Below are 27,260 nucleotides of genomic sequence, written 5' to 3'. Positions count from 1 at the left end.
TATCCATTCATCGTACGTGGAAAAGAATCCTACGTTTGTAAGCTAAAGAAAGCAATGTATGGCTTACACCAGTCTGGACGTGAATGGAATATTGCTTTGGACGGATTTCTCAAGTCGATGGGATTCACTCGCTCAAAAGCTTTAATACGAAGGAAAAGATCATAGTTGGTGTGTACGTCGACGATCTCCCAACAATCGCGGAAAAGGAAGAAACATTGGATCACTTTGAAAAACAACTTACATCACAATATGACGTGAGAAATTTGGGAAAGATCAACTTCATATTGTCCTTCGGAGTAGCTCACCACAAAGACGGATCTATTAGTCTCGACCAACAGCTTTGGTCCCATTGAACCGAATTCCCATTCGACAGAAGGGGGGTTTTTTGGGGTCCCATTCGACCGAACGTAGCCAAAGGTGCGGTTTTATTATAGTCCCATTGGACCGAAACTCTATTGAACTGGAAGAAGACATACTGTGTGGTTTTGCATTAAATATATTTTTAATTTCACAACTTATTATTGTTAAAATAAATGTGAGTTGAAAATGTATTACTGCACTTATTTTAACTACGTTTTAATTACGGCAAACCTCACCTACCCTAGCCTAACCTAACCTAACCTAACCTAACCAAACGTAACCTAACCTAACCTAACCAAACGTAACCTAACCTAACCTAACCTAACCTAACCCAACCCAACCATGTTTGGAGGTAAAAAGATTATTTATATGAGTATTAAAAGCCCGCCTCTTACCACGAACAATTTATTAGCAATAATAGAAATATTTTGGAAAAGATGTCAGATAATTAATTGGAGAATATTTTGGAAAAGATGTCAGATAATTAATTGGAGAATATTTTGGAAAAGGTGGCAGCTAATCAATAGGAGAATAATTTGGAAAAGGTGGCAGCTAATTAATAGGAAAATCTTTTGGAAAAGGTGGCAGCTAATTAATAGGAGAATATTTTAGAAAAGGTGGTAGCTAATTAAAAGGAGAATATTTTGGAAAATGTGGCAGCTAATTAGTAGGAGAATGTTTTGGAAAAGGTTGCAGCTAATTAATAGGAGAATATTTTGGAAAAGGTGGCAGCTAATTAATAGGAGAATGTTTTGGAAAAGGTGGTAGCTAATTAAAAGGAGAATATTTTGGAAAAGGTGGTAGCTAATTAAAAGGAGAATATTTTGGAAAAGGTGGTAGCTAAGTAAAAGGAGAATATTTTTGAAAATGTGGTAGCTAGTTAGTAAGAGAATGTTTTGGAAAAGGTTGCAGCTAATTAATAGGAGAATATTTTGAAAAAGGTGGCAGCTAATTAATAGGAGAATGTTTTGGAAAAGGTGGTAGCTATTTAAAGGGATAATATTTTGGAAAAGGTGGTAGCTAATTAAAAGGAGCATATTTTGGAAAAGGTCTGAACGAATTATTGGAACCAAACCAAACCAAGCCTAAACTAACCTAAGCTAACCTAACCTAACCTATGCTAACCTAACCTAACCTATGCTAACCTAACTTAACCTAACCTAACCTAACCTATGCTAACCTAACTTAACCTAACCTAATCTAACCTAACCTAACCTAACCTAACCTAACCCAACCCACCCGAAACCAAAATATTAAAATTTTAATTTAAAATTTAAAGACATATATGGAACTACCATTAAGACTGTATTTCATTTTAAGCACAATTTGTTTATTAATTCTATATATCTCTTGCCTTGAAAGGAATGAAAGTGAGCGTTTTAATTAGTATCACGAAACATTTACTTTTAATATTATTAACATACCTTTCGGAGATTCGAACCAACAACCTATCGCTTCGCAGTCCAACATCGTATCCACTACACCACCGAATCGCTGACGGCTACAGTGTTTCAAGTTATATTTATGTATTTTTAGGGGCATATTCGGACGACTGGGATTTCGGTCCATCGGGAATATAGCCATTGGACTGGAAATCTAAAATCATTGCGGGATATTCGGTCGAATGGGATTTCGGTCCATTGGGAATTCGGTTGAAAGGAACGATACCGACCAACATGCCTTTATTGACACGATCTTAAAGAGCTACGGAATGTCTGAAGCTAAAAAGACAGTCCTTTAGATCCTTGCGTGAAGTATAAGAAAGGAGATACCCGGATCGACGCAAAGGTGAAGTTCCCTTACCGTCAGGCTATAGGCCAACTGTTGTATTTAGCTGGAGGAACAAGACCAGACCTTTCCTACGCAACAGCTTTCATGAGTCAGTTCAACGAAAATCCAAATGAAGAGTACGTTTCTGGAATAAAGCACATGCTCAGATACGTCAAAGGGACTAGAGAGTATAAATTGGTTTACAAATCGGGAAGCGATTCCCAAATAGAAGGATATACCGATGCCGATTGGGGCTCAAATAGTATCGACTGTAAATCGTTTAGCGGGTATATTTTCACACTAGGCAAAAATTCCGTTAGCTGGAGTTCGAAGAAACAAACCATGGTTGCGTTGTCAACAGTAGAGGCAGAGTACATTGCCATGTGTCACGCATCGAAAGAAGCATTATGGATGAAAAATTTCTTGACCGAAATAGGTCACATTCAGCTAGTAAAAGAACCTCTTACGATTTACGCAGATAATCAAGGAGCTATACACTTAACTAACAATCAAGTTACATCGGAAAGAAATAAACACATTGATTTGAAGAAATTCTTTTTGCGAGACATCGTGGAAAAAGGGAGAGTAATTTTCCAGTATTTGAAGACAACTGACAATCCGTTAGATATGATGACGAAACCCTTAACCGGCAAGAAGATGAAACAGCACAGTTCATGTGTAAGATTAAACAGCACTTAAACGTAGCATTCGAGGGAGAGTGTTATTGGATTAACAGTCGCGAATACTCGTTCAAGACATAGGCCTACGATATTCAAACATGCCGCCAATAACATTTACCAATAGATGGCAACACGTCCTCCTTATTTTTGTACTCTTTATATTGTTTTGCTCCTCTTGTATATAATAAATATGTTCTAGTTCTCTTTTGCTGTCATAAAGATGGGTTGTGTCTTTTCTTAGCCGATAATTCTAACAAAATACACTCTTAAATAATCAGGTTAAGATTTTATAATAGAAGAAAAGATCATGGTGGCAATCAGAATAGTAAAAGGCCTAGTGGTAAATGGGTAGTAGCTACAGACTTTTTATTCTCTTTATGGTGCGCATTGACTATTAGTGCGTGTAGCTACAATTTAGCTTTGGTGTTATTTAACGTTAACATTCATGTTGGCAAACTAAGAATAATGTTGAGGTGAGACGAGACGATAGTGTTTACACTTCAAACCAATTGTGAATATAGCTATCAGAATAAACGGTAAACAGCTCAAGCGTAGACTTCATTTCCTGTTCTTTTCCTTATTGACTGATTTCCATGTATCCAAGTTTTATCCTTATTGGATGTAAAATGTCGTCTGCTTTTACTGTACATTCGCTATGTTTGGAATACTGCTTCAATATTTCGTAAATTTTTACTTAAAAAAAAAAAGAAATAATTCCATATCTAGGTAAATAAGTTTGTAGTAGTAGACCTCTTGACTCGGAGAGGTAATATTTTGGTTTTCCCAACTTGTAATGTATAGTCTTAAGATAAACATAAAAAGGAATATATATTTTCCACATACGGTACGTAAATTGTGTTTAAGCATTAAGTTGTCTCTGTAATCTTGCTACATATATAGCGATTTTGTATTAGAATAAAGTAATAGGGCATAGGTCCCTCAGTGTCAGGGCATAGGTCCCTCAGTTTCAGGGCATAGGTCCCTCAGTTTCAGGGCATAGGTCCCTCAGTTTCAGGGCATAGGTCCCTCAGTTTCAGGGCATGGGTCCCTTTGTGTGCGGGGCATAGCACCGACAAGTTTAAAACTCTCCCCATGTGGAACGGCGAAGGTGGCGACTGAAGTGTGTGACATTAAAGATAGTTGATGGCAGTAACCTGGCGCGCGAGACTAATTTTTCTTTAGCTCCAAAATGTAACCTCATTAAACAATTGCAATTTTTTAACTTTGAAACATTAACTCAACTTCGAAATCTAATAAACATGTCAAACATTTTACTATTTTCTACGATTTACGAAAAGAGGAAAAATTTATGCTAAACTAGAAATGGCACCTAATAGTGTCGCGGTCACTGTATCCAGCGAGTGTTGATTGGGCAGGGAATTTTCATGTTTATGTGGCACTCGTCGTAACTATATAGTGTAAGCGAGATAATTGTTGGGTGCTGTACAACCATATAACACTGAAAACCACTCGAAGTATTGAAAAATGAGACTCTCTACTCAGTCGCTTTTTTTGGAAGGAAACCCCCATAGGATTTTAGCAGTAAACAACAGTTGATGCAGAAAAAACCTAGATTGTTTTTTTTGGAAAGTTCGAACTCCTTTTCTATTATAAGCGCAGTTCGGCTTTTTTCCATAGTAACATTACCTCTACAGAAGGTCCTCTCTTTTTTGGCTTTATCATTGTATTGAATACGGAAAACACGGAACGGGGAGTTTTTTTTAGTCGAAGAAGAAATTTTGTAGAAGAAGGATGCTACCCCTTTTTTGTAACCGCGTGGAAATTATCTTTTCGTTTTTTTAATTAAAACTGTTTATTATTAAACCTAGTATTATTTATCTCAGAAAATTTTATGGTGCCGAAAACTCGGGGATATCCTTTAGATTAGGAATTAATGTTGGAACATTCAATTTTCCCGCATTATAATATTTACTGAGATGGTAGAGCCATCTATGAAACCGAGCAGTAAAACATATATAAATACTTGTGTATGTATTATTATTCTTTTCTGAGCTTTTGTTAATAAACACAGTTTTTCTCTTCTCTGAACCTAATGGTCGTGAACTCCTATTGTTTCATGTTTTAATTACTATTAGCTTTGCAGCTTAAAACCCAATAGGTTATGGGCCCAGTTATGATTCCACTGCGTAATTAATAGTTATCTTAGATAGTTAATAAAATTAGTTAGGTTTGCTTCACGCCATCCGTATAAAGTTATACGCATACACCAAAGCAAAGGCCTAGTGGAACAATGGCTGGAATGAGTTCGGGAGGTATGAATTTTGAGAAATTAGAAGGGAAATCCAACTACAATGAAAGGAAATTCGCTATGGAACTATACCTCACTGAAAAGGATCTATGGGATTTTGTTGATGGAACAAAAACGGAAGCAGATGATGCGGTGAAGGCAAAGAAAGCGTACTCGACTATTGGTCTTGGCGTTCAGCCTCATATTTATTCGAGACCTAGCAACAAAGAATGGCAAGGCGGCATGGGATATACTAAAGAAACGCTTCGAAGACAAGGGATTTGCACGCAAGGCAACCCTCATCGCAGAATTAATCAACGTTCGATTTGAAGATTGCAAGGGTATGGCTGATTACCTAAATAAAATGAAAACCCTCGCATTACAACTAAAGGCGATTTCTACTAATATCGAAGATGAGATTTTAGCGGGTATTATCTTAGCCAGCTTACCAGAAATGTATAATCCATTAGTTATGGCACTAGAAAATTGTGGACAAACTGTCACAACTGATTTAGTGGTAACGAAATTGTTGCAAGAAGCAGATAAATCAGCGCCAAAGCCGATTAAGTCAGCGCATATTTCCACGGGTAACGTTAACTCTAACTCTAAGAAGAAACGTTTCAAAGGGAAATGCAACAAATGCCAGAAAATAGGCCATAAAGCTGTGGATTGTTGGTCCAAGGATAAGGATGTAACAAAAGAAAAGGGTGACCACAAGAAGAAGGAAATGTCGGAAAGGGCGTACATCTATTATGAAGATGGTACAGCAAAAGGGAAGGGCAACTGGCTGATCGACTCAGGCGCTACATCACATATGACAGCGCAGGCAGTATGGGTTGAGGATTATCAACATGACACCTCAAAGAGAATCGAGACCGGAAGAGGAACGTTACAATCCAGCGGGATTGGAAACGTCACGCTACCAGTAAAGGTCAGGGGTCAAGTGACCACTCTGCGCTTGAGCAAGGTTTTGGTCGTTCCGAACTTACGTGAGAATTTAATATCAGTCTCTAAGCTTCGGGAAGATGGTCTTGTCGTTGAATTTTTATCACAGTAATTGTATATCAGATGCCTTGATTAGGCGCAGCACCTAGCTGGGAGCTCATCATATTCCAAATTGAACCTGCGGTAAAGCCGTCAAGGCACACGGGATCGGCCAGCGGCCCCGACAAACGCCCCTTGAGCATGTGACAGAAGCTGAACACCGTCAGCGGCGAGCCCAGCCAGAAGGTGGTCGGTGACTGGGATGGATTATAGTAGCAGGAGGCTCGAGGCGACGGAGGATTTCCCTCCAAGCACATCAGTGCCACACGACCCAAAACAATGTATCCACAACCCTCAGAGGGTTACCAATAGCGGATTGAGCCAATTAAGGCAACACCTGGGCGGGGGCGAAGCGGCCGAGCAAAACCTTCAGGAACGGGGCAAGGAACGGCCTGAGCCAAGGGCGAACCCAAGCAACTCCCGAACTGGCACACCGAACTCGGGCTCCCTCCGCCGCAAGAAGCCCTTTTGCTCTGATCCATCACAGCTAGTACAGCGACAATGTCTACGCAATGCTGAGCAAACTAATTCGGATCGTCTACATCCACAGTTCTTCACACAAGAGGTTCCGCAGTTACAGATAATGAGTATTAAACGTTGGTCTTGAATGGCGTGAATGGGACTTAGGATTCGGGATCGCGAACCCATCTCCATTCTTCGCGGTTTAAATCGTTTCCTAGCCATTGGAGTAGCGGAATGTCTTGGTTCTTTTGCAACACTATCACACCCGAATTGAAAAGTCTTCAGTCTTAAATCTGAAATCAGAACCACACCAAGAAAAAAATCTCAAATCGAGACATTTGAGAAAAAAAGGTTCAGGGAACAATTCTTTCATTTACATGCTGTAACTGGATGTGGTTATGATAAGGCGCGGTTTAAAGTAATGACAGATAATCAACTTCTTACAAATACGTTGAGAGTTTTTAATGAACAAGATCTAGGAAACGATTTAATCCCGAACAGTGGGGATGGGTTCGCTATCGCTAAAGTCAAAGACCCATTCACACCACTCTGATTCCTGCATCAGATATAGCTTCGCTTTTCTTTGTTTCAGATTTTATTATAGTAATCTTTCAGTGAGCATTTTTAAAGATGGGGTCGATAACTTAGACTTGGAAATAGTTATTTTTATGGTGTTTAATTCCGTCATGAAAATCATCTACTCGGAGAAGAAATATCGAAAATATTTATATATCGGTAATATATTTGGCATTTCACGAAGTCATTTTCCAAGATGGCGCCCAAACTATCAGCAGAACGTCTTCAAAATTAAAGTATGATGTTTAGACGGTCTTCAACAATAAATTTACCAATTTTTATAATTTTTGAAAAGTATACTGTATCTAAATGACAGTATTTTCCAACATGGCGGCCAAACTATCTCATGAATGGCTTCAATATTTTACTATGAGGTTCACACAGCTTTCATTATAATATCTATAAATTTTCATAATTTTCCAACAACATAGCATTCACGGCGGCCATTTTCCAGTATGTCGACCAAACTATCAATTACAGAGCTGTGAAATTTTATTATGATGTTCATGTGGTTACATTCATAATGTGCACCAATTTTCGTTATTTTTGAAGAATAACGTGGAATTCATTGATGCTGGCATTCCCGGCGGCCATTTTCTAAGATGGCGGCGAAAGCTCGCGCTCTACAGCAGGGGACTTTAAATATATTTTTTGTTCGGTCAAAAAGAACACATGTACCAATTTTCATCTTTATGTTCAAATGTTCTAGGTCAAGCCCTTTTTTAGCCTATCTGTCCTGACCTATATTATAAAGCAGTGAAATAAATTAAAATCGCCCTTATCAAAATATATGACTATTTTGAAGGTTTCAAGTGATGTTAAAGTTCAAAATGTATTTAAACATATATTTTACACTAACAATTACCACAAGAGGTGCTAAAGATTCGGTTCTATACCATTATCAGTTTGAATCGCTTAAGATTAACTTTGATAAGTGCAGAGTGTAATGGCAGGGAAAATGATAAGGCTAAACGGGGACCAGTTTATTCACAGTTTCGTTGACACCAATTCCCTTAGAACCACATACTAACAAGTTTCATCTCGTCAAAAATGTGTTTTGAAACGCATCAATTACATACAAGATAACATAAGCGTGCTTAATAAACTAAGTCTGTTCAAACTTATTGTTTGTTGAAACGTTTTAAACTAAGTAAGAATACTAGCCTGGTGTGTGTGTGTATATTATCTTAACGTATTGAAAATTCACTTTTAATTAACCTTCATTTAGTATCATTATATTCGTTAAATCTATAATAAAAGCCACGCTATTTGACTTAAATGTGTTTGATATTGTTTATATATTACTGAAATAAAACTGATAATGGAGTTGAATGTCCAAAAAAGTGACCGAATACAAAAATGTGGTTGAAAACGACGTGAAAGGAAAACACTCGATTGAAAAGCAGATAAAAGTGTTGTTAGTCTATGACAATGCCTACCACGTTCGCCCCTACAAATCATGGAATTTTATACACCAAACTCAATTATGTGTCACAAATTTAGGGGCTCATTCTACGGGTCAGAACAAGACTAAGTCACCAAAGAACTATGGTCCAAAACTGAACACCCGCGGAGATACGGGCCATCAAAGTATCACGTAAAATGCGATGAATTTTCCCTTAAAATGAAGCGACGAATATGGCTTGACCATATTGTTTTCAATTAATTGGTCATAGTTGAAAACGATTCGATATTTAAGAAACGATCGATTCAGGTGGCAGAGCTAAAAGCATTTTAGACCAAAAAATTAAACATTTAATTTGGTAAAGTGTTTTAATTTGGCCTAAAGCTACAACGGCGTTTTCAGATCGCTGTAGTTGCTGAGTGGCTTGGTTTTTCATTCATTAAAACGATGGCCCATTCAACTTCTTTGTCAAGCCAACGAGTAAAGCTCTTTTACGTGTAAGTATGAGCGCCTAGTTTTTGGCAAGATGTCGTGACAACGGCATGAACCTAGTAAAACCGGCGTTTTTAACCAGACCGTGGTATTATTACCCAATCTCGCATGTCTGTTATCGAGCCCCTGTGGAAGTTACGTTTGCCATCGAACATTCGTGGATATCTGTGTCGTGGGACATTCTTCTAAGACAGATTCACTATCGGCCACGTATGCAATAAATGACGAATACGGCGACAAACGACCAATGCTATTTCTCACGTGATTGTAATACTGTATGATGCGTAATCCTTCGAAAAGTAGTCGCTTAAGTACAATGCTGCTAGTAATGATTGATAACTACACCTGCTAGATCAAATGTCAAATAATACATTACAATGTTTATTAATGGGTCTTTAAGTAGACCAATTAAAAAAAATTTGTTTTGCTATAAGAAGGGACTGTGCAAGTTTCAATCACTTCAAAAAAACAGTCCTAAAAGTGATGGAAAATTATTCAAACGAGGAGCTAGCCGATATGCACCTTATGTATGGACGAGCATTCGGAAATGCTCTGGAAGCCAGGCGCATTTACCAAGAGATGTTTCCTCAACGACGATTGCCGTGTCGTCAAACTTTCGAGGCGGTTGATCGACGTTTGCGAGAGAGAGGGTAACTACGGCGAAGGGGTGGAGCTGGAAGACCGCAAGATGTACCCGAAAACTTATCAAACCAAGTCCTGCAAATCTTACAAAATGATCCCGGAACCAGTACCCGCAAGGTGGCAGATCAACTTGATGTTAATCATGTAAAGGTTTGGAGAATCCTAAACAATCACGGATTTCACCCGTACCACTACCAGAAGGTTGAGGCTTTAAATCCAGATGAATATCCAAGGATGCTACAGTTTTCAAACTGGTTTATCCACCAATGTGTTGCGAACCCCCAATTTCCAGGTATGGTCTTAGTGACCGACGAGGCCACGTTTGCCCAGGACGGAGTCATCAACTCTCACAACATGCATCAATGGAGCCAAGAGAACCCGCACGCCATCGTGGTAGCAAGTCATCAAGTCAAATTTAGTTTAAATGTTTGGTGCGGTATTATTGGTAATCTTTAAAACGGACCGCACTTCCTCCCACAAAGACTTAACGGTCAACATTATCTCCAATTTCTAACTGAAACGCTACCGAAACTCTTAGAAGATGTGCCCTTGGCTCAGTGGCGCGACATGTGGTTTATGCACGATGGTGCTCCCGCTCATTTCAGGCGCGACGTTCGGGCACATTTGGACGCCACCTATCCTGGAAGGTGGATCGGTCGTGGAGGACCTGTTGCTTGGCCAGCTCGTTCGCCCGACCTCAAACCTTTGGATTTCTTTCTTTGGGGTCATTTGAAGGACATGGTTTACCAAACGGAAGTTCCAAACATCGAAGAGTTACGTTGACGGATCATTGAGGCATGCGAAACCATCAGAAATACACCTGGAATCTCTGAACCAGTTCGTGGGTCTTCCGTTAAGAGGGCCGAAGCTTACTTAAGAGCTCAAGGACAACATTTTGAACAAATTTTGTAAAATTTAATTAATAAAATAGTATCTCGATGCTCATTGCACCCTTTAAAAAACATTGTAATGTATTAGTTGACATTTGATCTAGCAGGTGTAGTTATCAATCATAACTAGCAGCAATGTACTTGCGACTACTTTTCGAAGGATTACGCGTCATACAGTAGTACAATCACGTGAGAAATAGCATTGGTCGTTTGTCGCCGTATTCGTCATTTATTGCATACGTGGCCGATAGTGAATCTGTCTTAGAAGATTCTCCCACGACACAGATATCCACGAATGTTCGATGGCAAACGTAACTTCCACGGGGGCTCGATAACACACATGCGAGATTGGGTAATGATACCACGGTCTGGTTAAAAACGCCGGTTTTACTAGGTTCATGCCGTTGTCACGACATCTTGCCAAAAACTAGGCGCTCATGCTTACACGTAAAAGCGCTTTACTCGTTGGCTTGACAAAGAAGTTGAATGGGCCATCGTTTTAATGAATGAAAAACCAAGCCACTCATCAACTACAGCGATCTGAAAACGCCGTTGTAACTTTAGGCCAAATTAAAACACTTTACCAAATTAAATGTTTAATTTTTTGGTCTAAATTGCTTTTAGCTCTGCCCCCAGAATCGATCGTCTCTAAAATATCGAATCTTTTTCAATTATGACTAATTAATTGAAAACAATATGGTCAAGCCATATTCGTCGCTTCACTTTAAGGGAAAATTCATTGCATTTTACGTGATACTTTGATGGCCCGTATCTCCGCGGGTGTTCAGTTTTGGACCATAGTTCTTTGGTGACATAGTCTTGTTTTGACCCGTAGAATGCGCCCCTGAATTTGTGACACATCTTTTTGTAACACCCTGTATAGGCGCATCTTGCTCTCTTTGGATGCAATATCTACGTACTTCCATAATATCATAAGATTTGATCACCATAAGTCTGACATACACTGGTAACTTAGAAACTGTAGCTTGTAATTTTGAAGTGAGTGAGGTAGGTCATAGATTTCGCGTCAAATTAAAATTTTATTTCACCCAATAGAAGATTACAGACTGATTTTGAAATTTAGCAGTAATGGTGTAAGCAACCATTTTGAAGCAAAGGGGCAAAATATAGCACTTAATATTGAGGGATCGTTTTAAATATGTCTCCATGACAAGGAGGATCGATACAATTTACAACAGGAGAACAGGCTTCTTGTTACGGTGCTTTGTCCGACAAATAGCCTGGGCTCACAAACAATTTATAGGTAGTTCTGATAACTAAACGGTATTTCTAGTTTCAATTGCGGTTTTGAATTGTAACGTAAACATTGCCCACAACATTTTTCAAACTGATAAAAATTTAAGGCAAATTATTTCGAAATACGTGGGCTAAATAAAAAAGTGACGTAACGTGCAGTCATTTTGAAGTTGGTGTATCTTAGCGAAATTCCATTTCATTTCGTGATGTGTTTACTTTGCATCTTTCAAGTTAATTAGTAGAAGATAATTTCTGTTGTGACGACGGCTACTGTTCCCGACAACAACATGAGAAGAATGTAGAAAGGAACGCCGACGCTACTCAGGTCCAAATTAGTCACGCTTTTGAACGGTTTCTTCCATTTGAGCTGTTCAATTCTGTAATCGAGCTCAAAGTCCAGATATTTGAAAACTTTCGTTTCGAAAATGGGCGCCATGCTGCGATAGAACATTCGTCAAATCCCCTTCAAAATTTTACCATACGATTGTTACCAACCTCAGGTGGAAGGACTCGTGCAGTTGGGGACTGCTTCTCACCCAAGAGGTGTTGAATATGGTGTATTCGTAGTTGAACGCGACGTCTTCTTCCGAAAAGTAAAATCCACCTTTGCTCTTGATGACCTCTACGAAATTTTTGATGTCCTTTTCGAAATCGCCAAGGCCTGGCGTGCTCATCCTTATATATGGTACCATGGAAAGCAGCATTTCGACCGTTAATATCATGGATTTTTTCCCGGAATAAACGGGTTCGAAATCTTTATCCAAAGTAACTGAAAGTTCTTCAAATAGTTTCATCTTATCGAATGCGCCTATCCATTCCTTAACAGCCGGGTCCTGGCTTGCCTGTAGATACGCGACAATGATGTCAGAAGAATTGGTAAACTTAAAGGGCTCCACCAGCGACTTGCGGGCGGTAGCTTTGGAAGAGGTAAAAGGCGGTCTGCCGTTTGCACGTGTAAGGATAGAGACCCCGCAAGCCTCTGATGGAGCCCTTTAACATACAGATGGATATTCACCGAAACTTGGAGCTGTTCGTATGTTTCCGGCAACATTAATGGTGGAATTCCCGATTTGATCAAGTCCAAGAGAGTGTCGATGCGATTGTAGCTTTCCGTTGTGAACTCCGTACGCAAATAACAACCCAAGAAAAACAAAATGAAAGTGACTCAGATTAGCCACGACGAAGCCAGCAGACGACAAGTAATGTGGGGCAACACGGACGGAATCGCTGAAAGGAACATAATCATACAGTTCGTTTTACCATGTGTGATTAAAGCGCCAGCCGTCTTTCGTTATGGGGACATATTCTTTGATAATTGAGTCCCTTATAGAAAAATGATTCGCTCAAGGGTGAATTGTTGTCAATTGTAAGCGACGCTTAATCGCTTACGTTCGAGGCAGAAGAGCGACGCGTTCTCCCAAACATTTACCAGGGTTTCTCCGGCCATTTTCTTGACCACTTTCTTGATGGGCACCGATTTGTATTTGTTGATTACGATAGAGTGAACGACGAGCAAAAGTGACAGAAGGACCAAAGTGACCAAAATTAAAATTACCACTTAATTGAACCGAGAATGGAAATTATTGAATTGGGTAGTGAATGGAATGTTTATTGATATATTGGAGTGTCCATGTTTAAGAAGGACCAGGAAGTGGACGTGGCTCTCTTCGGGGCACACGAAAGGATTATCGTGTTGGTCGTTCCGTAGGGAGAAGACGGAGTGAAAAGTTCTATTTTTCGAAAATTGAGCGTGGCGTGTCAAGCGTGAAGATATGAAATTTCTAAAACCATCGTAAGGTTTAAGTATTTATAATTCTTAGTTACGTAGTTAACTATAGCGTTTTAATCAGTTACAGTGTACAAGTCATCCGTAGATTCGATATACAGGGTGTTTCTGGAAAGTCTGGCACAAATTAACAAGCATGTTCCTTTGGTCAAAAGGAGTCCAAAAGGTCCTATGACGTTTTGGGGTAAAGAGCTCCGTTGCGACGTTATGGGCTCTCAAAAGTAGGCCGAAAACAAGGAGATTTTGCAGAATTATAGCACTAGTAATGTGGGTTTGACCCAATTGTTTTCGATTATTGAGCATAAGGCAATGATCGAAATAAGTTCAAACCTAGTGGAAGACCGTGAACATGTTAAGCGGCCAAAAGCGTTAATCCCTTTGTTTTTATTAATGATTGTAATTAAAGGTAAGGAAAGTAGCTCAGATATCGGTTACTTGTTTGTTCAGATGTACTAGTAACTGACCAGTCTTTCATTCTTTATTTCAATTAGACACATTACTTTTACAATAATTCTAATCGAACCCCATTACTTTTACAATAATTCTAATCGAACCCCATTACTTTTACAATAATTCTAATCGAACCCCATTACTTTTACAATAATTCGAATCGAACCCCATTACTTTTACAATAATTCGAATCGAACCCCATTACTTTTACAATAATTCGAATCGAACCCCATTACTTTTACCATAATTCGAATGAGACCCAATTTCATTATTCTACAAAAATTGTTCAAAATGGGCACCATCAACGTTTAAGCAAACTTGCGCGCGTCGTTTGAAAAATTCACGAATACGTTCGAAGATTCCTGGCGTGTTACGGATGCTATCACATCCATCAATTATCCTTTGCCGTAAGTCTTTGACATCGCGAACATCATTTCGGTATACCAAGTCCTTGAGATGGCCCCAAAGAAAAATATCGCATGGGTTGAGATCGGGAGATCTTGCTGGCCATGCAACAGTTCCGCCTCGATCTATCCACCTCCGGGGAAACGCGACATCAAGATAAGCTCAAACTTGAAGACTAAAATGGGGCGGTGCGCCATCTTGCATGAACCACATTATTTGTCGCAGTCGTAACGGTACGTCTTCTAAAAGCTCCGGTAAATTTTCGCGCAGAAAGGTCAAGTACGCCTCCCCATTTAGCCTCGGTTGCAAAAAGTAAGGCCCAATTAAATGATCTCCTACCATTCCGCACCAGACGTTCAAACTAAACTGAACTTGATGCTTCATGACAGTGGTCGCGTGCGGGTTAAGTCGCTTCCACTCGTGATAGTTATGTAAATTAAGTATCCCGTCACGCGAGAAATTGGCCCCGTTGGAAACTAGCAAAATACGCGGAAAGTCTAGTCATTTACCCGGCCACAAACCACTGGCAGAAATCGACCCGTCTCGGATAATCAGCTTCATTTAAAGCTTATACCTTTTGCAAATGGTATGGGTGGAACTGATGTCCTCGAAGGATTTTCCAGACGAGTACACGGTTAACGCACAATTGCCGCCCGACGTTCCTGGTACTGGGTGTTGGATAATCTTCGAAAATTGTCAAAACGGTGTCCTCTACATCCTCGGGAACAATCGCCGCACGAGGTTCAGGTCCCGACGGTTGAAGTTTCCCGGTTTCTCTCAAGCGTCTGTCGACTGCCGTAAATGTTTGTCGATTGGGAACTTGTCGTTGAGGAAAGTGCTCCTGGTACAAGCGCCGAGCTTCCACCGCATTTCCCCGAGCCAGTCCATACATAAGATGGATATCTGAGTACTTTGCATTCGTGAAGTAGACCATGATTAGTTCCAGATAAGCTTCCAAATGTGCACGCACGCCATGAAGCACGTTAAGGTAAACACATTTAAGCCGTCTGTAAAAACCTACAACTTCTGACGTTGAAAACTACCCTAATGTGTAGACCAACACAGCATAATTTGTTTTTAACGGAGGTGGATAGGTCGAGGCGGATCTGTTGCGTGGCTAGCAAGATTTCCCGATCTCAACCCATGCGAATTTTTTCTTTGGGGCCATCTCAAGGACTTGGTATACCGAAGTGAAGTTCGCGATGTCGAAGACTTACGACGAAGGATAATTGATGGATGTGATAGCATCCGTAACACGCCAGAAATCTTCGAACGTGTTCGTGAATCTTTCAAACGACGCGCGCAAGTTTGCTTAAACGTTGATGGCGCCCATTTTGAACAATTTTTGTAGAACAATGTATTTGGTTTTCATTCGAATTATTGTAAAAGTAATGGGGTTCGATTCGAATTATTGTAATAGTAATGGGGTTCGATTCCAATTATTGTAAATGTAATGGGTTCGATTCAAATTATTGTAAAATTTAAGGGGTTCATTCGAATTATTGTAAAATTTAAGGGGTTCATTCGAATTATTGTAAAATTTAAGGGTTTCATTCAAATTATTGTAAAAGTAATGTGTCTAATTGAAATAAAGAATAAAACACCGGTCAGTTACTAGTACATCTGAACAAACAAGTAACCGAAATCTGAGCTACTTTCCTTACCATTAATTACAATCATTAATAAAAGCAAAGGGATTAACGCTTTGGGCCGTTTAACATGTTCACGGTCTTCCACTAGGTTTGAACTTATTTCCATCATTGCATTTTGTTCAATAATCGAAAACAATTGGGTCAAAACCACAATACTAGTGCTATAATTCTGCAAGATCTCCTTGTTTTTCGGCCTACTTTTGAGAGGCCATAACGTCGCAACGGAGCGCTTTACCCCAAAACGTCATAGGACCTTTCGGACTCCTTTTGACCCAAGGAACATGCCTGTTAATTTGTGCCAGACTTTCCAGAAACACCCTGTATAATGAATTTATTAGAGAAACTGGAAGAGGAGCCCACTTGACTCTGTAAATAAAGCGACAAAATGAGTTAAAATATGAACTAAATATAATCTCATAAGTTTTCGTAAACTGAATGATATTCGTTTCTGATAGATAATCAAGATTAAAATTGAAATATTTTTCGTAAATGTTTGTCTAAAATCACTTTTCGCAACTGTTTGACTCCTCGGTTCGAATACATTTTGAGTTTTCCACATTTCGCAGACCTATTTTATCAAAAGAGCGAGGATTAATTCATCGCATTAAAGCGATTCTTTCTCGCTCGCCCCAAATTAGTAGTCGTCTAATTAGGGTTCCAATTGTGAAATTTACTTCATGTTCAGGGATCGTTTTAAATAATCCGCCATTATTTCGAACCAGGTTATTTTGCATTTGATTGTATCCCATACCTGACAAGAAATGGAAATGCAATCGTCAACCAGAAAATCTTAATTCCGAGGCATCAACAATGAGAATGAATGATTAAAAACTCACTTCAGTTACTGCGTACTCAATTTCAGTCTCATTGCCGAACCTATAATAAATGAGGCGTTCTTGAAAATCAAGGATAAATAACATTTACGATTTTAAAATTTCAAATTGTATACCTGTATTTGAAATATCTATTATTTCCAAGAAATTTCATTTCGTTTAGCGCCAAGGTCTGTCCTCTCGTAATTTTTTAAGCTTTTATCATGATTACTCTATACAACAGTAACAAGGAATATAAACCCATTAGTGGAAGCAGTATTTTTTTCCGAAACAATCTCGCTTATGTTTATCCTCTCTAGACTTCGCTAAAAACGTATTACTCCTACGTAAAATATTAATAGACAGGCAAGGATTCATACCATTAAAGAAGGAGCGCAATATTATCCATATTTTCATTTCATATTCAGAGATAAGAAATTATTATGTTTCTGAGAGGAGCTTCCCATTTTTATTGTTGTTTTGAAAAATATAACGCAATGCACGGGCCTTGATAGATATAGGAGGCAATGAATGAAATGTATCACAATGCTCGCGCCTTGATAGATATAGGAGGCAATTACTGAAATATATCACAATGCACGGGCCTTGGTAGATATAGGTGGCAATGAAGGAAATATATCGCATGCACGGGCCTTGGTAGATATAGGAGGCATTGATAATCTCTCTCTTTGCACGAGAGGTTTATCTTTAATATTTAAATAAATATAATTATTTTTAATTATTTTAATCTTCAATAATTAACATTAATAATAGTTAAATCGTTTAAAATACAGTTATAGCTATTATCATCTCAAACTTTGCTAATATTGACGTTTAAAGTGAAGGGTCCCCCTCTTGCCCGCTTTCTTCAAATTTTGGGGTATATATACGATTCGTTTCCATTATAATAGTAAGGAAAAAGCGCAATTGCGAAAACCTTTGGTGGCGATCCCACCTTAGGGAGGCTAGACGTTTCTCGTAACCCTAGCTGATCGCCGCGTATATCCTAAAGCCGAACGATGATAATGGAGTAGAAGCCAATGATACAGATTGGTGTCTATGTGGTATAGACAGAAGACCAGTGGATGGTGGTATTAGAAGCCAGTGTAAGTGCAGACTGGTGTCAATGTGGGATTGACAATGAACAGAAGATGGTGGTGATTGGAAGCCAGTATGTACAGACTGGTGTCCAAGTCGAATGGACGAAGACCAGAAGATGGTGGTGATTAGAAGCCAGTAAGAACAGACTGGTGTCCGTGTGGGATGGACAAAGACCAGAAAATGGTGGTGTGAGAACTCAAGTAGAAAGCCATTTCCGTGACTGTGAAAGCTCCGATACGCAAACTGCGAACGCGGTCACGTGGGTGTAACAACGGACAGACAGACAGACACACAGACAGACAGACACACAGACAGACAGACAGACAGACAGAGACGGCCGTTACAGAACCTCTCCTGGACTACGTCACACGGAGAGGTAAGGACTACGTCACACGGAGAGGTAATTAATTTAAGAACTTGTTTAAGAAAACCTCTATCAATCAAAAATTTCTAGTCAAAGTCAGAACCTCTCCTGGACTACGTCACACGGAGAGGTAAGGACTACGTCACACGGAGAGGTAATAAATTTAAGAACTTGTTTAAGAAAACCTCTATCAATCAAAAATTTCTAGTCAAAGTTTATATAGGACGAGTAATGAAGATTGCGTATGAAGTCGAAACACTATACGCATTTCGTAGTCAATATAGAGCGAGTAAAAAAGACGTTACTCCATTGTATTACAAACCACGGGAACTCTTTTGCAAAGCTAATATCGGACAAGTAATGATAACGTTAGTTAATAAAAAACTGAGTAATAAGGATACAGCTTCCAGTCCATGTTTCATATTTTATTTTTCTATATAATTTTAAAGACAATCCGTATTTTACTACTCTTTAGAATTTAATTCAATCTCCTGATTTTACTGGTAATGGATTTATTTCCTATAAATTAATTGAAATAAAAAATTACTTATCTCAGATTTTTCATGATAAAATTTTACGAAAATGGAATTGTTGAAAAATCTGAGATAAGTAATTTTTTATTTCAATTAATTTATAGGAAATAAATCCATTACCAGTAAAATCAGGAGATTGAATTAAATTCTAAAGAGTAGTAAAATACGGATTGTCTTTAAAATTATATAGAAAAATAAAATATCCGCGCTTCAGTCAACTGGAAAAAACTCTTATCGTTTTGTTTTTCAGGCTTGGGCCAACCAAGTCCTTTTTTATATAATATCTGTTCCTTCAGTCTGCATTAGTATTAATCTATTATAAAACAATTTTTTGCCTGAAATGCGAAATTTTTCACTTCTAGGACGAGGTTAAAAATGGTTCTACACTTCTACTAATTCTTATAAGATACGGCTCACAATTCGTTTTAGAACCCGAGCTTAACAGTCAACTTCAAAACCAACATCCTGCCACGATTTTTAAACTATCAAATTCGTATCTTTTACAGTCCACTCTACGATTACAATTATCCATGACATTGCGTTCACTGCCCTTGTACGTTTACAGTGAGTGGCACCGTGGCCAGTTATTTTAATTAAAATACCTAGGCCACAGGTCCAGTTTTAAAAAAATCCTTATTTCCAACACTTCCTTATGCCTTACTGAAGGCTACAGTGAAATATCCATGAAGCGTAAGCTTCTATTATAAATCCATGGCCTAAGTAAGGCAACTTAAGCCTTGGTCAAAACTAACATCTAAAATATAAATTAAAAAGTTATCTTAAGTATAGAATTTCAACCGAGACACATAATTAAACGAAAAATAGACCCGCCAGAGAAATTTTTAATAAATATAGTGTTATATTTATTGAAAAATATCAAGTTAAAGTTTCAAGGCGGTGAAAGGGCAAATTAGCGTCGTCTACTGTAGAGTAATGAACAATTAGCGTCGTCTGCTGTAGAATAATCTTTTGAGGTACTTACATTTTTCATTAAATTAACATACTTAGACTTAATTAATTTTGATGAAACTTGAAAAAGGCACACCTTGAATAGTTACTTGTTAATTTGAAAGTATTCCGAAACGTAACTTCGCTTTAGTTTTTAAATGATTCGATGTACAGGAGCACCAAAAACCCCATGTTATTCCTATGGGAAAATCGGCGAAAATCTGTGAATTTTCATTTAACATTACGGGAGGGTGTGGGATCTTATCTAGAAGGGCCTACCGGCCCTCTAGAATTTTATAATCCTTCCTTGTTTTAGTATTCGAGATAATCCTGTTTCTCAACTCAGAATTAATACGGAAAGAGTAAAGTAGAAGTCTATGTTTTTGTCTGTGTGTGTCCGTCCATTGTTACACTAGTGCGTCGCGTTAGCAGTTAGCCTTGTGTTGATGTGTTAAGAAATCATACAGAACCTTAATATTCCCTTTTTCCATAATATAAAGTGAATTTGTGGAAGTATTTTTCGTAATTATGATGCATTTAGTACTTCTGTAGCTTTAAAGCTCTGTTTCATTTTGATATTCCAAAGATGTTTTTTAATATTGTTATTTGAAATGGCTGTTTATATATTACTTAAGCTTTACTACATCTGTATATAGAATAATCCTTGGTTTAGTGATTTCATGAAGACAACTAAGACCTAGACTCCGGAGGGTATATCAAGTATTATCCGCAATAGGCTTAGTGAAACAAAGAGTAAATAATTGAGGCCTGAGGTGAAGTAAACTTTGGGCTTTCATTTTCGTGTCTATGATGAAGAGACATTAGCGGTTCAGAGTGAGCCGAAAGTTAAATACACTCCTAAATAATCAGGTTAAGATTTTATATTAGAAGAAAAGATCATGGTGGCAATTAGAATAGTAAAAGGGCTAATGGTAAACGGGTAGTAGCAACATACTTTTTATTCTCTTATGGTGCGCATTGACTATTAGTGCGTCTAGCTACAATTAAGCTTTGGTGTTATTTAACTTTAACATTCATGTTGGCAAACTAAGAATATTGTTGAGGTGAGACGAGACGATAGTGTTTACACTGCAAACCAGTTGTAAATGTTGCTATCAGAAAAAACGGTAAACAGCTGAAGCGTAGACTTCATTTCCTGTTCTTTTCCCCATTCACTGATTTCCATGTGTCCGACATTTATTCTTATTGGATGTAAAATATCGTCTGCTTTACTGTATATTCGCTGTGCTTGGAATACTGCTTCAATATTTCATAAATTTTACTTCAAAAAAGAGAAATAATTCCATATCTAGGTAAATAAGTTTGTAGTTTTATTTAAAATGCGAAGTACGGGCTTGTGGCGTAATGGATAACGCGTCTGTCTTCGAAGCAGAAAATTCCAGGTTCGAGTCCTGGCAAGCTCGGTATTACCATTTAAAGATGATCATTAGAGTATAACGGAAGGGAAATTTATAATATTTCAATGCTTCAATATCATTTTTGATCAACTTCTAGCGGGCTTGTGGCGCAACGGATAACGCGTCTGCCTACGGAGCAGAAGATTCCAGGTTCGAGTCCTGGCAAGCTCTTTGTTTATTTTCGTAGAAGATCTTTTATGCGTCATAAAGAATGCATAAATACAATGTCTGGAAATTTAGTTATAATGCGAAGCAAGGGCTTGTGGCGTAATGGATAACGCGTCTGCCTTCGAAGCAGAAGATTCCAGGTTCGAGTCCTGGCATGTTCGGTATTACCGTTTAAAGATGATCATTAGAGTATAACTGATGGGAAATTTATAATATATCAATGCTTCAATATCATTTTGATCAACCTCTAACGGGCTTGTGGCGTAATGGATAACGCGTCTGTCTTCGAAGCAGAAAATTCCAGGTTCGAGTCCTGGCAAGCTCGGTATTACCATTTAAAGATGATCATTAGAGTATAACGGAAGGGAAATTTATAATATTTCAATGCTTCAATATCATTTTTGATCAACTTCTAGCGGGCTTGTGGCGCAACGGATAACGCGTCTGCCTACGGAGCAGAAGATTCCAGGTTCGAGTCCTGGCAAGCTCTTTGTTTATTTTCGTAGAAGATCTTTTATGCGTCATAAAGAATGCATAAATACAATGTCTGGAAATTTAGTTATAATGCGAAGCAAGGGCTTGTGGCGTAATGGATAACGCGTCTGCCTTCGAAGCAGAAGATTCCAGGTTCGAGTCCTGGCATGTTCGGTATTACCGTTTAAAGATGATCATTAGAGTATAACTGATGGGAAATTTATAATATTTCAATGCTTCAATATCATTTTGATCAACATCTAACGGGCTTGTGGCGCAATGTATAACGCGTCTGCCTACGGAGCAGAAGATTTCAAGTTCGAGTCCTGGCAAGCTCGTTGTTTATTTTCGTTAAATATCTTTTATGCATCATAAAGAATGCATAAATACAATGTCTGGAAATTTTATTTATAATACGTAGCAAGGGCCTGTGGCGTAATGGATAACGCGTCTGCCTTCGAAGCAGAAAATTCCAGGTTCGAGTCCTGGCAAGCTCGGTAAAAGATGATTATTAGAGTATAACGGAAGGGAAATTTATAATATTTCAATGCTTCAATATCATTTTGATCAACCTCTAACGGGCTTGTAGCGCAATGGATAACGCGTCTGCCTACGGAGCAGAAGATTCCAGGTTCTAGTCCTGGGGAGCTCGGTATTACCATTTAAGATGATTATTGGAGTAAAACGGAAGGGAAATTTATAATATCGCAATGCTTCAATATCATTTTGATCAAGCTCTAACGGGCTTGTGGCGCAATGGATAACGCGTCTGCCTACGGAGCAGAAAATTCCAGGTTCGAGTCCTGGCAAGCTCGGTATTACCATTTAAAGATGATTATTGGAGTAAAACGGAAGGGAAATTTATAATATCGCAATGCTTCAATATCATTTTGATCAACCTCTAACGGGCTGGTGGCGCAATGGATAACGCGTCTGCCTACGGAGCAGAAGATTACAGGTTCTAGTCCTGGGGAGCTCTTTGTTTATTTTCGTAAAAGATATTTTATGCGTCATAAAGAATGCATAAATACAATGTCTGGAAATTTTATTTATAATACGTAGCAAGGGCCTGTGGCGTAATGGATAACGCGTCTGCCTTCGAAGCAGAAGATTCCAGGTTCGAGTCCTGGCAAGCTCGGTAAAAGATGATTATTAGAGTATATCGGAAGGGAAATTTATAATATTGCAATGCTTCAATATCATTTTGATCAACCTCTAACGGGCTTGTGGCGCAATGGATAACGCGTCTGCTACGGAGCAAAAGATTCCAGGTTCGACTCCTGGCAAGTTCTTTTCTTATTTTCGTAAAAGATCTTTTATGCGTCATAAAGAATGCATAAATACAATGTTTGGAAATTTTATTTATAATACGAAGCAAGGGCTTGTGGCGTAATGGATAACGCGTCTGCCTTCGAAGCAGAAGATTCCTGGTTCGAGTCCTGGCAAGCTCGGGAAAAGACGATTATTAGAGTATATCGGAAGGGAAATTTATAATATTTCAATGCTTCAATATCATTTTGATCAACCTCTAACGGGCTGGTGGCGCAATGGATAACGCGTCTGCCTACGGAGCAGAAGATTCCAGGTTCTAGTCCTGGGGAGCTCTTTGTTTATTTTCGTAAAAGATATTTTATGCGTCATTAAGAATGCATAAATACAATGTCTGGAAATTTTATTTATAATGCGAAGCACGGGCTTGTGGCGTAATTTATAACTCGTCTGCCTTCGAAGCAGAAGATTCCAGGTTCGAGTCCTGGCAAGCTCGGTTTTAACATTTAAAGATGATTATTAGAGTATAACGGAAGGGAAATTTATAATATTTCAATGGTTCAATATCATTTTGATCAACCTCTAACGGGCTTGTGGCGCAATGGATAACGCGTCTGCTACGGAGCAAAAGATTCCAGGTTCGACTCCTGGCAAGCTCTTTTCTTATTTTCGTAAAAGATCTTTTATGCGTCATAAAGAATGCATAAATACAATGTTTGGAAATTTTATTTATAATACGAAGCAAGGTCTTGTGGCGTAATGGATAACGCGTCTGCCTTCGAAGCAGAAGATTCCAGGTTCGAGTCCTGGCAAGCTCGGTATTACCATTTAAAGATGATTATTAGAGTATAACGGAAGGGAAATTTATAATATTGCAATGCTTCAATATCATTTTGATCAACATCTAACGGGCTTGTGGCGCAATGGATAACGCGTCTGCCTACGGAGCAGAAAAGTCCACGTTCGAGTCCTGGCAAGCTCGGTATTACCATTTAAAGATGATTATTGGAGTAAAACGGAAGGGAAATTTATAATATTTCAATGCTTCAATAGCATTTTGATCAACCTATAACGGGCTTGTGGCGCAATGGATAACGCGTCTGCCTACGGAGCAGAAAATTCCAGGGTCGAGTCCTGGCAAGCACGTTGTTTATTTTCGTTAAAGATCTTTTATGCGTCATAAAGAATGCATAAATACAATGTATGGACATTTTATTTGTAATACGAAGCAAGGGCTTGTGGCGCAATGGATAACGCGTCTGCCTACGGAGCAGAAAATTCCAGGTTCGAGTCCTGGCAAGCTCGGTATTACCATTTAAAGATGATTATTGGAGTAAAACGGAAGGGAAATTTATAATATTTCAATGCTTCAATAGCATTTTGATCAGCCTATAACGGGCTTGTGGCGCAATGGATAACGCGTCTGCCTTCGAAGCAGAAGATTCCAGGTTCGAGTCCTGGCAACCTCGGTAAAAGATGATTATTAGAGTATATCGGAAGGGAAATTTATAATATTTCAATGCTTCAATATCATTTTGATCAACCTCTAACGGGCTGGTGGCGCAATGGATAACGCGTCTGCCTACGGAGCAGAATATTCCAGGTTCTAGTCCTGGGGAGCTCTTTGTTTATTTTCGTAAAAGATATTTTATGCGTCATAAAGAATGCATAAATACAATGTCTGCAAATTTATTTATAATGCGAAGCAAGGGCTTGTGGCGTAATTTATAACGCGTCTGCCTTCGAAGCAGAAGATTCCAGGTTCGAGTCCTGGCAAGCTCGGTTTTAACATTTAAAGATGATTATTAGAGTATAACGGAAGGGAAATTTATAATATTTCAATGCTTCAATATCATTTTGATCAACCTCTAACGGGCTTGTGGCGCAATGGATAACGCGTCAGCTACGGAGCAAAAGATTCCAGGTTTGACTTCTGGCAAGCTCTTTTCTTATTTTCGTAAAAGATCTTTTATGCGTCATAAAGAATGCATAAATACAATGTTTGGAAATTTTATTTATAATACGAAGCAAGGGCTTGTGGCGTAATGGATAACGCGTCTGCCTTCGAAGCAGAAGATTCCAGGTTCGAGTCCTGGCAAGCTCGGTATTAACATATAAAGATGATTATTAGAGTTTAACGGAAGGGAAATTTATAATATTTCAATGCTTCAATATCATTTTGATCAACTTCTAACGGGCTTGTGGCGCAATGGATAACGCGTCTGCCTACGGAGCAGAAGATTCCAGGTTCGAGTCCTGGCAAGCTCTTTTTTTATTTTCGTAAAAGATCCTTTATGCGTCATAAAGAATGCATAAATACAATGTCTGGAAATTTATTTATAATGCGAAGCAAGGTTTTGTGGCGTAATGGATAACGCGTCTGCCTTCGAAGCAGAAGATTCCAGGTTCGAGTCCTGGCATGTTCGGTATTACCGTTTAAAGATGATCATTAGAGTATAACGGAAGGGAAATTTATAATATATCAATGCTTCAATATCATTTTGATCAACCTCTAACGGGCTTGTGGCCAATGGATAACGCGTCTGCCTACGGAGCAGAAAATTCCAGGTTGGAGTCCTGGCAAGCTCGGTATTACCATTTAAAGATGATTATTGGAGTAAAACGGAAGGGAAATTTAAAATATTTCAATGCTTCAATAGCATTTTGATCAACCTATAACGAGCTTGTGGCGCAATGGATAACGCGTCTGCCTACGGAGCAGAAAATTCCAGGTTCGAGTCCTGGCAAGCCGTTGTTTATTTTCGTTAAAGATCTTTTATGCGTCATAAAGAATGCATAAATACAATGTATGGACATTTTTTTGTTTTACGAAGCAAGGGCCTGTGGCGTAATGGATAACGCGTGTGCCTTCGAAGCAAAATATTCCAGGTTCGAGTCCTGGCAAGCTCGGTATTACCATTTAAAGATGATTATTAGAGTATAACGGAAGGGAAATTTGTAATATTTCAATACTTCAATATCATTTTGATCAACCTCTAACGGGCTTGTGGCGCAATGGATAACGCGTCTGCCTACGGAGCAGAAGATTCCAGGTTCGAGTCCTGGCAAGCTCTTTTTTTATTTTCGTAAAAGATCCTTTATGCGTCATAAAGAATGCATAAATACAATGTTTGGAAATTTTATTTATAATACGTAGCAAGGGCCTGTTGCGTAATGGATAACTCGTCCGCCTTCGAAGCAGAAGATTCCTGGTTCGAGTCCTGGCAAGCTCAGTAAAAGATGATTATAAGAGTTTAACGGAAGGGAAATTTATAATATTTCAATGCTTCAATATCATTTTGATTAACCTCTAACGGGATTGTGGCGCAATGGATAACGCGTCTGCCTACGGAGCAGAAAATTCCAGGTTCGAGTCCTAAAAAGCTCGGTTTTACCATTTAAAGATGATTATTAGAGTATAACGGAAGGGAAATTTATAATATTGCAATGCTTCAATAGCATTTTGTACAACCTTTAACGGGCTTGTGGCGCAATAAATAACGCGTCTGCCTACGGAGCAGAAGATTCCAGGTTCGAGTCCTGGCCAGCACGTTGTTTATTTTCGTTAAAGATCTTTTATGCGTCATAAAGAATGCATAAATACAATGTTTGGAAATTTTATTTATAATATGAAGCAAGGGCTTGTGGTGTAATGGATAACGCATCTGCCTTCGAAGCAGAAGATTCCAGGTTCGAGTCCTGGCAAGCTCGGTATTAAAATTTAAAGATGATTATTAGTGTATAACGGAGGGGAAATTTATAATATTTCAATTCTTCAATATCATTTTGATCAACCTCTAACGGGCTTGTGGCGCAATGGATAACGCGTCTGCCTACGGAGCAGAAGATTCCAGGTTCGAGTCCTGGCAAGCTCTTTGTTTATTTTCGTAAAAGATCTTTTATGCGTCATAAAGAATGCATAAATACAATGTCTGGAAATTTATTTATAATGCGAAGCAAGGGCTTGTGGCGTAATGGATAACGCGTCTGCCTTCGAAGCAGAAGATTCCATGTTCGAGTCCTGGCATGTTCGGTATTACCGTTTAAAGATGAT

General features: G+C 38.7%; 1 protein-coding gene and 20 non-coding genes across 21 annotated transcripts; all 21 read left to right on the top strand.

Annotated features, from left to right (window-relative positions):
• Positions 1 to 2,235: 2,235 nt before the first annotated feature.
• On the top strand, positions 2,236 to 2,829 carry LOC149583989 (uncharacterized). Its single transcript, XM_089863965.1, has one exon. The coding sequence runs from the start codon at positions 2,236 to 2,238 to the stop codon at positions 2,827 to 2,829; it is 594 nt and encodes a 197-aa protein (XP_089720091.1).
• An 18,399-nt stretch (positions 2,830 to 21,228) lies between these two features.
• On the top strand, positions 21,229 to 21,301 carry TRNAR-UCG (transfer RNA arginine (anticodon UCG)). The gene has a single exon. It is a non-coding gene; the product is annotated as a tRNA-Arg (tRNA).
• A 92-nt stretch (positions 21,302 to 21,393) lies between these two features.
• On the top strand, positions 21,394 to 21,466 carry TRNAR-ACG (transfer RNA arginine (anticodon ACG)). The gene has a single exon. It is a non-coding gene; the product is annotated as a tRNA-Arg (tRNA).
• An 85-nt stretch (positions 21,467 to 21,551) lies between these two features.
• TRNAR-UCG (transfer RNA arginine (anticodon UCG)) lies at positions 21,552 to 21,624 on the top strand. The gene has a single exon. It is a non-coding gene; the product is annotated as a tRNA-Arg (tRNA).
• Positions 21,625 to 21,715: 91 nt separating this feature from the next.
• On the top strand, positions 21,716 to 21,788 carry TRNAR-UCG (transfer RNA arginine (anticodon UCG)). Its single transcript has one exon. It is a non-coding gene; the product is annotated as a tRNA-Arg (tRNA).
• A 92-nt stretch (positions 21,789 to 21,880) lies between these two features.
• TRNAR-ACG (transfer RNA arginine (anticodon ACG)) lies at positions 21,881 to 21,953 on the top strand. Its single transcript has one exon. It is a non-coding gene; the product is annotated as a tRNA-Arg (tRNA).
• An 85-nt stretch (positions 21,954 to 22,038) lies between these two features.
• Positions 22,039 to 22,111, top strand: TRNAR-UCG (transfer RNA arginine (anticodon UCG)). Its single transcript has one exon. It is a non-coding gene; the product is annotated as a tRNA-Arg (tRNA).
• Positions 22,112 to 22,361: 250 nt separating this feature from the next.
• On the top strand, positions 22,362 to 22,434 carry TRNAR-UCG (transfer RNA arginine (anticodon UCG)). Its single transcript has one exon. It is a non-coding gene; the product is annotated as a tRNA-Arg (tRNA).
• Positions 22,435 to 22,679: 245 nt separating this feature from the next.
• TRNAR-ACG (transfer RNA arginine (anticodon ACG)) lies at positions 22,680 to 22,752 on the top strand. Its single transcript has one exon. It is a non-coding gene; the product is annotated as a tRNA-Arg (tRNA).
• Positions 22,753 to 23,002: 250 nt separating this feature from the next.
• Positions 23,003 to 23,075, top strand: TRNAR-UCG (transfer RNA arginine (anticodon UCG)). The gene has a single exon. It is a non-coding gene; the product is annotated as a tRNA-Arg (tRNA).
• A 240-nt stretch (positions 23,076 to 23,315) lies between these two features.
• TRNAR-UCG (transfer RNA arginine (anticodon UCG)) lies at positions 23,316 to 23,388 on the top strand. The gene has a single exon. It is a non-coding gene; the product is annotated as a tRNA-Arg (tRNA).
• Positions 23,389 to 23,951: 563 nt separating this feature from the next.
• TRNAR-UCG (transfer RNA arginine (anticodon UCG)) lies at positions 23,952 to 24,024 on the top strand. The gene has a single exon. It is a non-coding gene; the product is annotated as a tRNA-Arg (tRNA).
• A 414-nt stretch (positions 24,025 to 24,438) lies between these two features.
• Positions 24,439 to 24,511, top strand: TRNAR-ACG (transfer RNA arginine (anticodon ACG)). Its single transcript has one exon. It is a non-coding gene; the product is annotated as a tRNA-Arg (tRNA).
• A 91-nt stretch (positions 24,512 to 24,602) lies between these two features.
• TRNAR-UCG (transfer RNA arginine (anticodon UCG)) lies at positions 24,603 to 24,675 on the top strand. Its single transcript has one exon. It is a non-coding gene; the product is annotated as a tRNA-Arg (tRNA).
• Positions 24,676 to 24,915: 240 nt separating this feature from the next.
• Positions 24,916 to 24,988, top strand: TRNAR-UCG (transfer RNA arginine (anticodon UCG)). Its single transcript has one exon. It is a non-coding gene; the product is annotated as a tRNA-Arg (tRNA).
• Positions 24,989 to 25,237: 249 nt separating this feature from the next.
• Positions 25,238 to 25,310, top strand: TRNAR-UCG (transfer RNA arginine (anticodon UCG)). Its single transcript has one exon. It is a non-coding gene; the product is annotated as a tRNA-Arg (tRNA).
• Positions 25,311 to 25,401: 91 nt separating this feature from the next.
• On the top strand, positions 25,402 to 25,474 carry TRNAR-ACG (transfer RNA arginine (anticodon ACG)). The gene has a single exon. It is a non-coding gene; the product is annotated as a tRNA-Arg (tRNA).
• Positions 25,475 to 25,559: 85 nt separating this feature from the next.
• TRNAR-UCG (transfer RNA arginine (anticodon UCG)) lies at positions 25,560 to 25,632 on the top strand. Its single transcript has one exon. It is a non-coding gene; the product is annotated as a tRNA-Arg (tRNA).
• A 575-nt stretch (positions 25,633 to 26,207) lies between these two features.
• On the top strand, positions 26,208 to 26,280 carry TRNAR-ACG (transfer RNA arginine (anticodon ACG)). The gene has a single exon. It is a non-coding gene; the product is annotated as a tRNA-Arg (tRNA).
• A 564-nt stretch (positions 26,281 to 26,844) lies between these two features.
• TRNAR-UCG (transfer RNA arginine (anticodon UCG)) lies at positions 26,845 to 26,917 on the top strand. Its single transcript has one exon. It is a non-coding gene; the product is annotated as a tRNA-Arg (tRNA).
• Positions 26,918 to 27,008: 91 nt separating this feature from the next.
• TRNAR-ACG (transfer RNA arginine (anticodon ACG)) lies at positions 27,009 to 27,081 on the top strand. Its single transcript has one exon. It is a non-coding gene; the product is annotated as a tRNA-Arg (tRNA).
• The last annotated feature ends 179 nt before the right edge of the window (positions 27,082 to 27,260 follow it).

Source organism: Phalangium opilio, unplaced genomic scaffold (assembly GCF_054372755.1).
Source record: "Phalangium opilio isolate 3A_F unplaced genomic scaffold, DU_Popi_V2 ptg001304l_1, whole genome shotgun sequence".
Lineage (NCBI taxonomy): Eukaryota > Metazoa > Arthropoda > Arachnida > Opiliones > Phalangiidae > Phalangium > Phalangium opilio.
Note: the sequence above shows the minus strand (reverse complement) of the source record. Positions and strands in the feature narration are given on the sequence as shown.

Coding starts and splice junctions, on each gene's coding strand:
- LOC149583989 (XM_089863965.1), top strand. CDS start 2,236: ATGAGTCAGTTCAACGAAAATCCAAATGAAGAGTACGTTTCTGGAATA.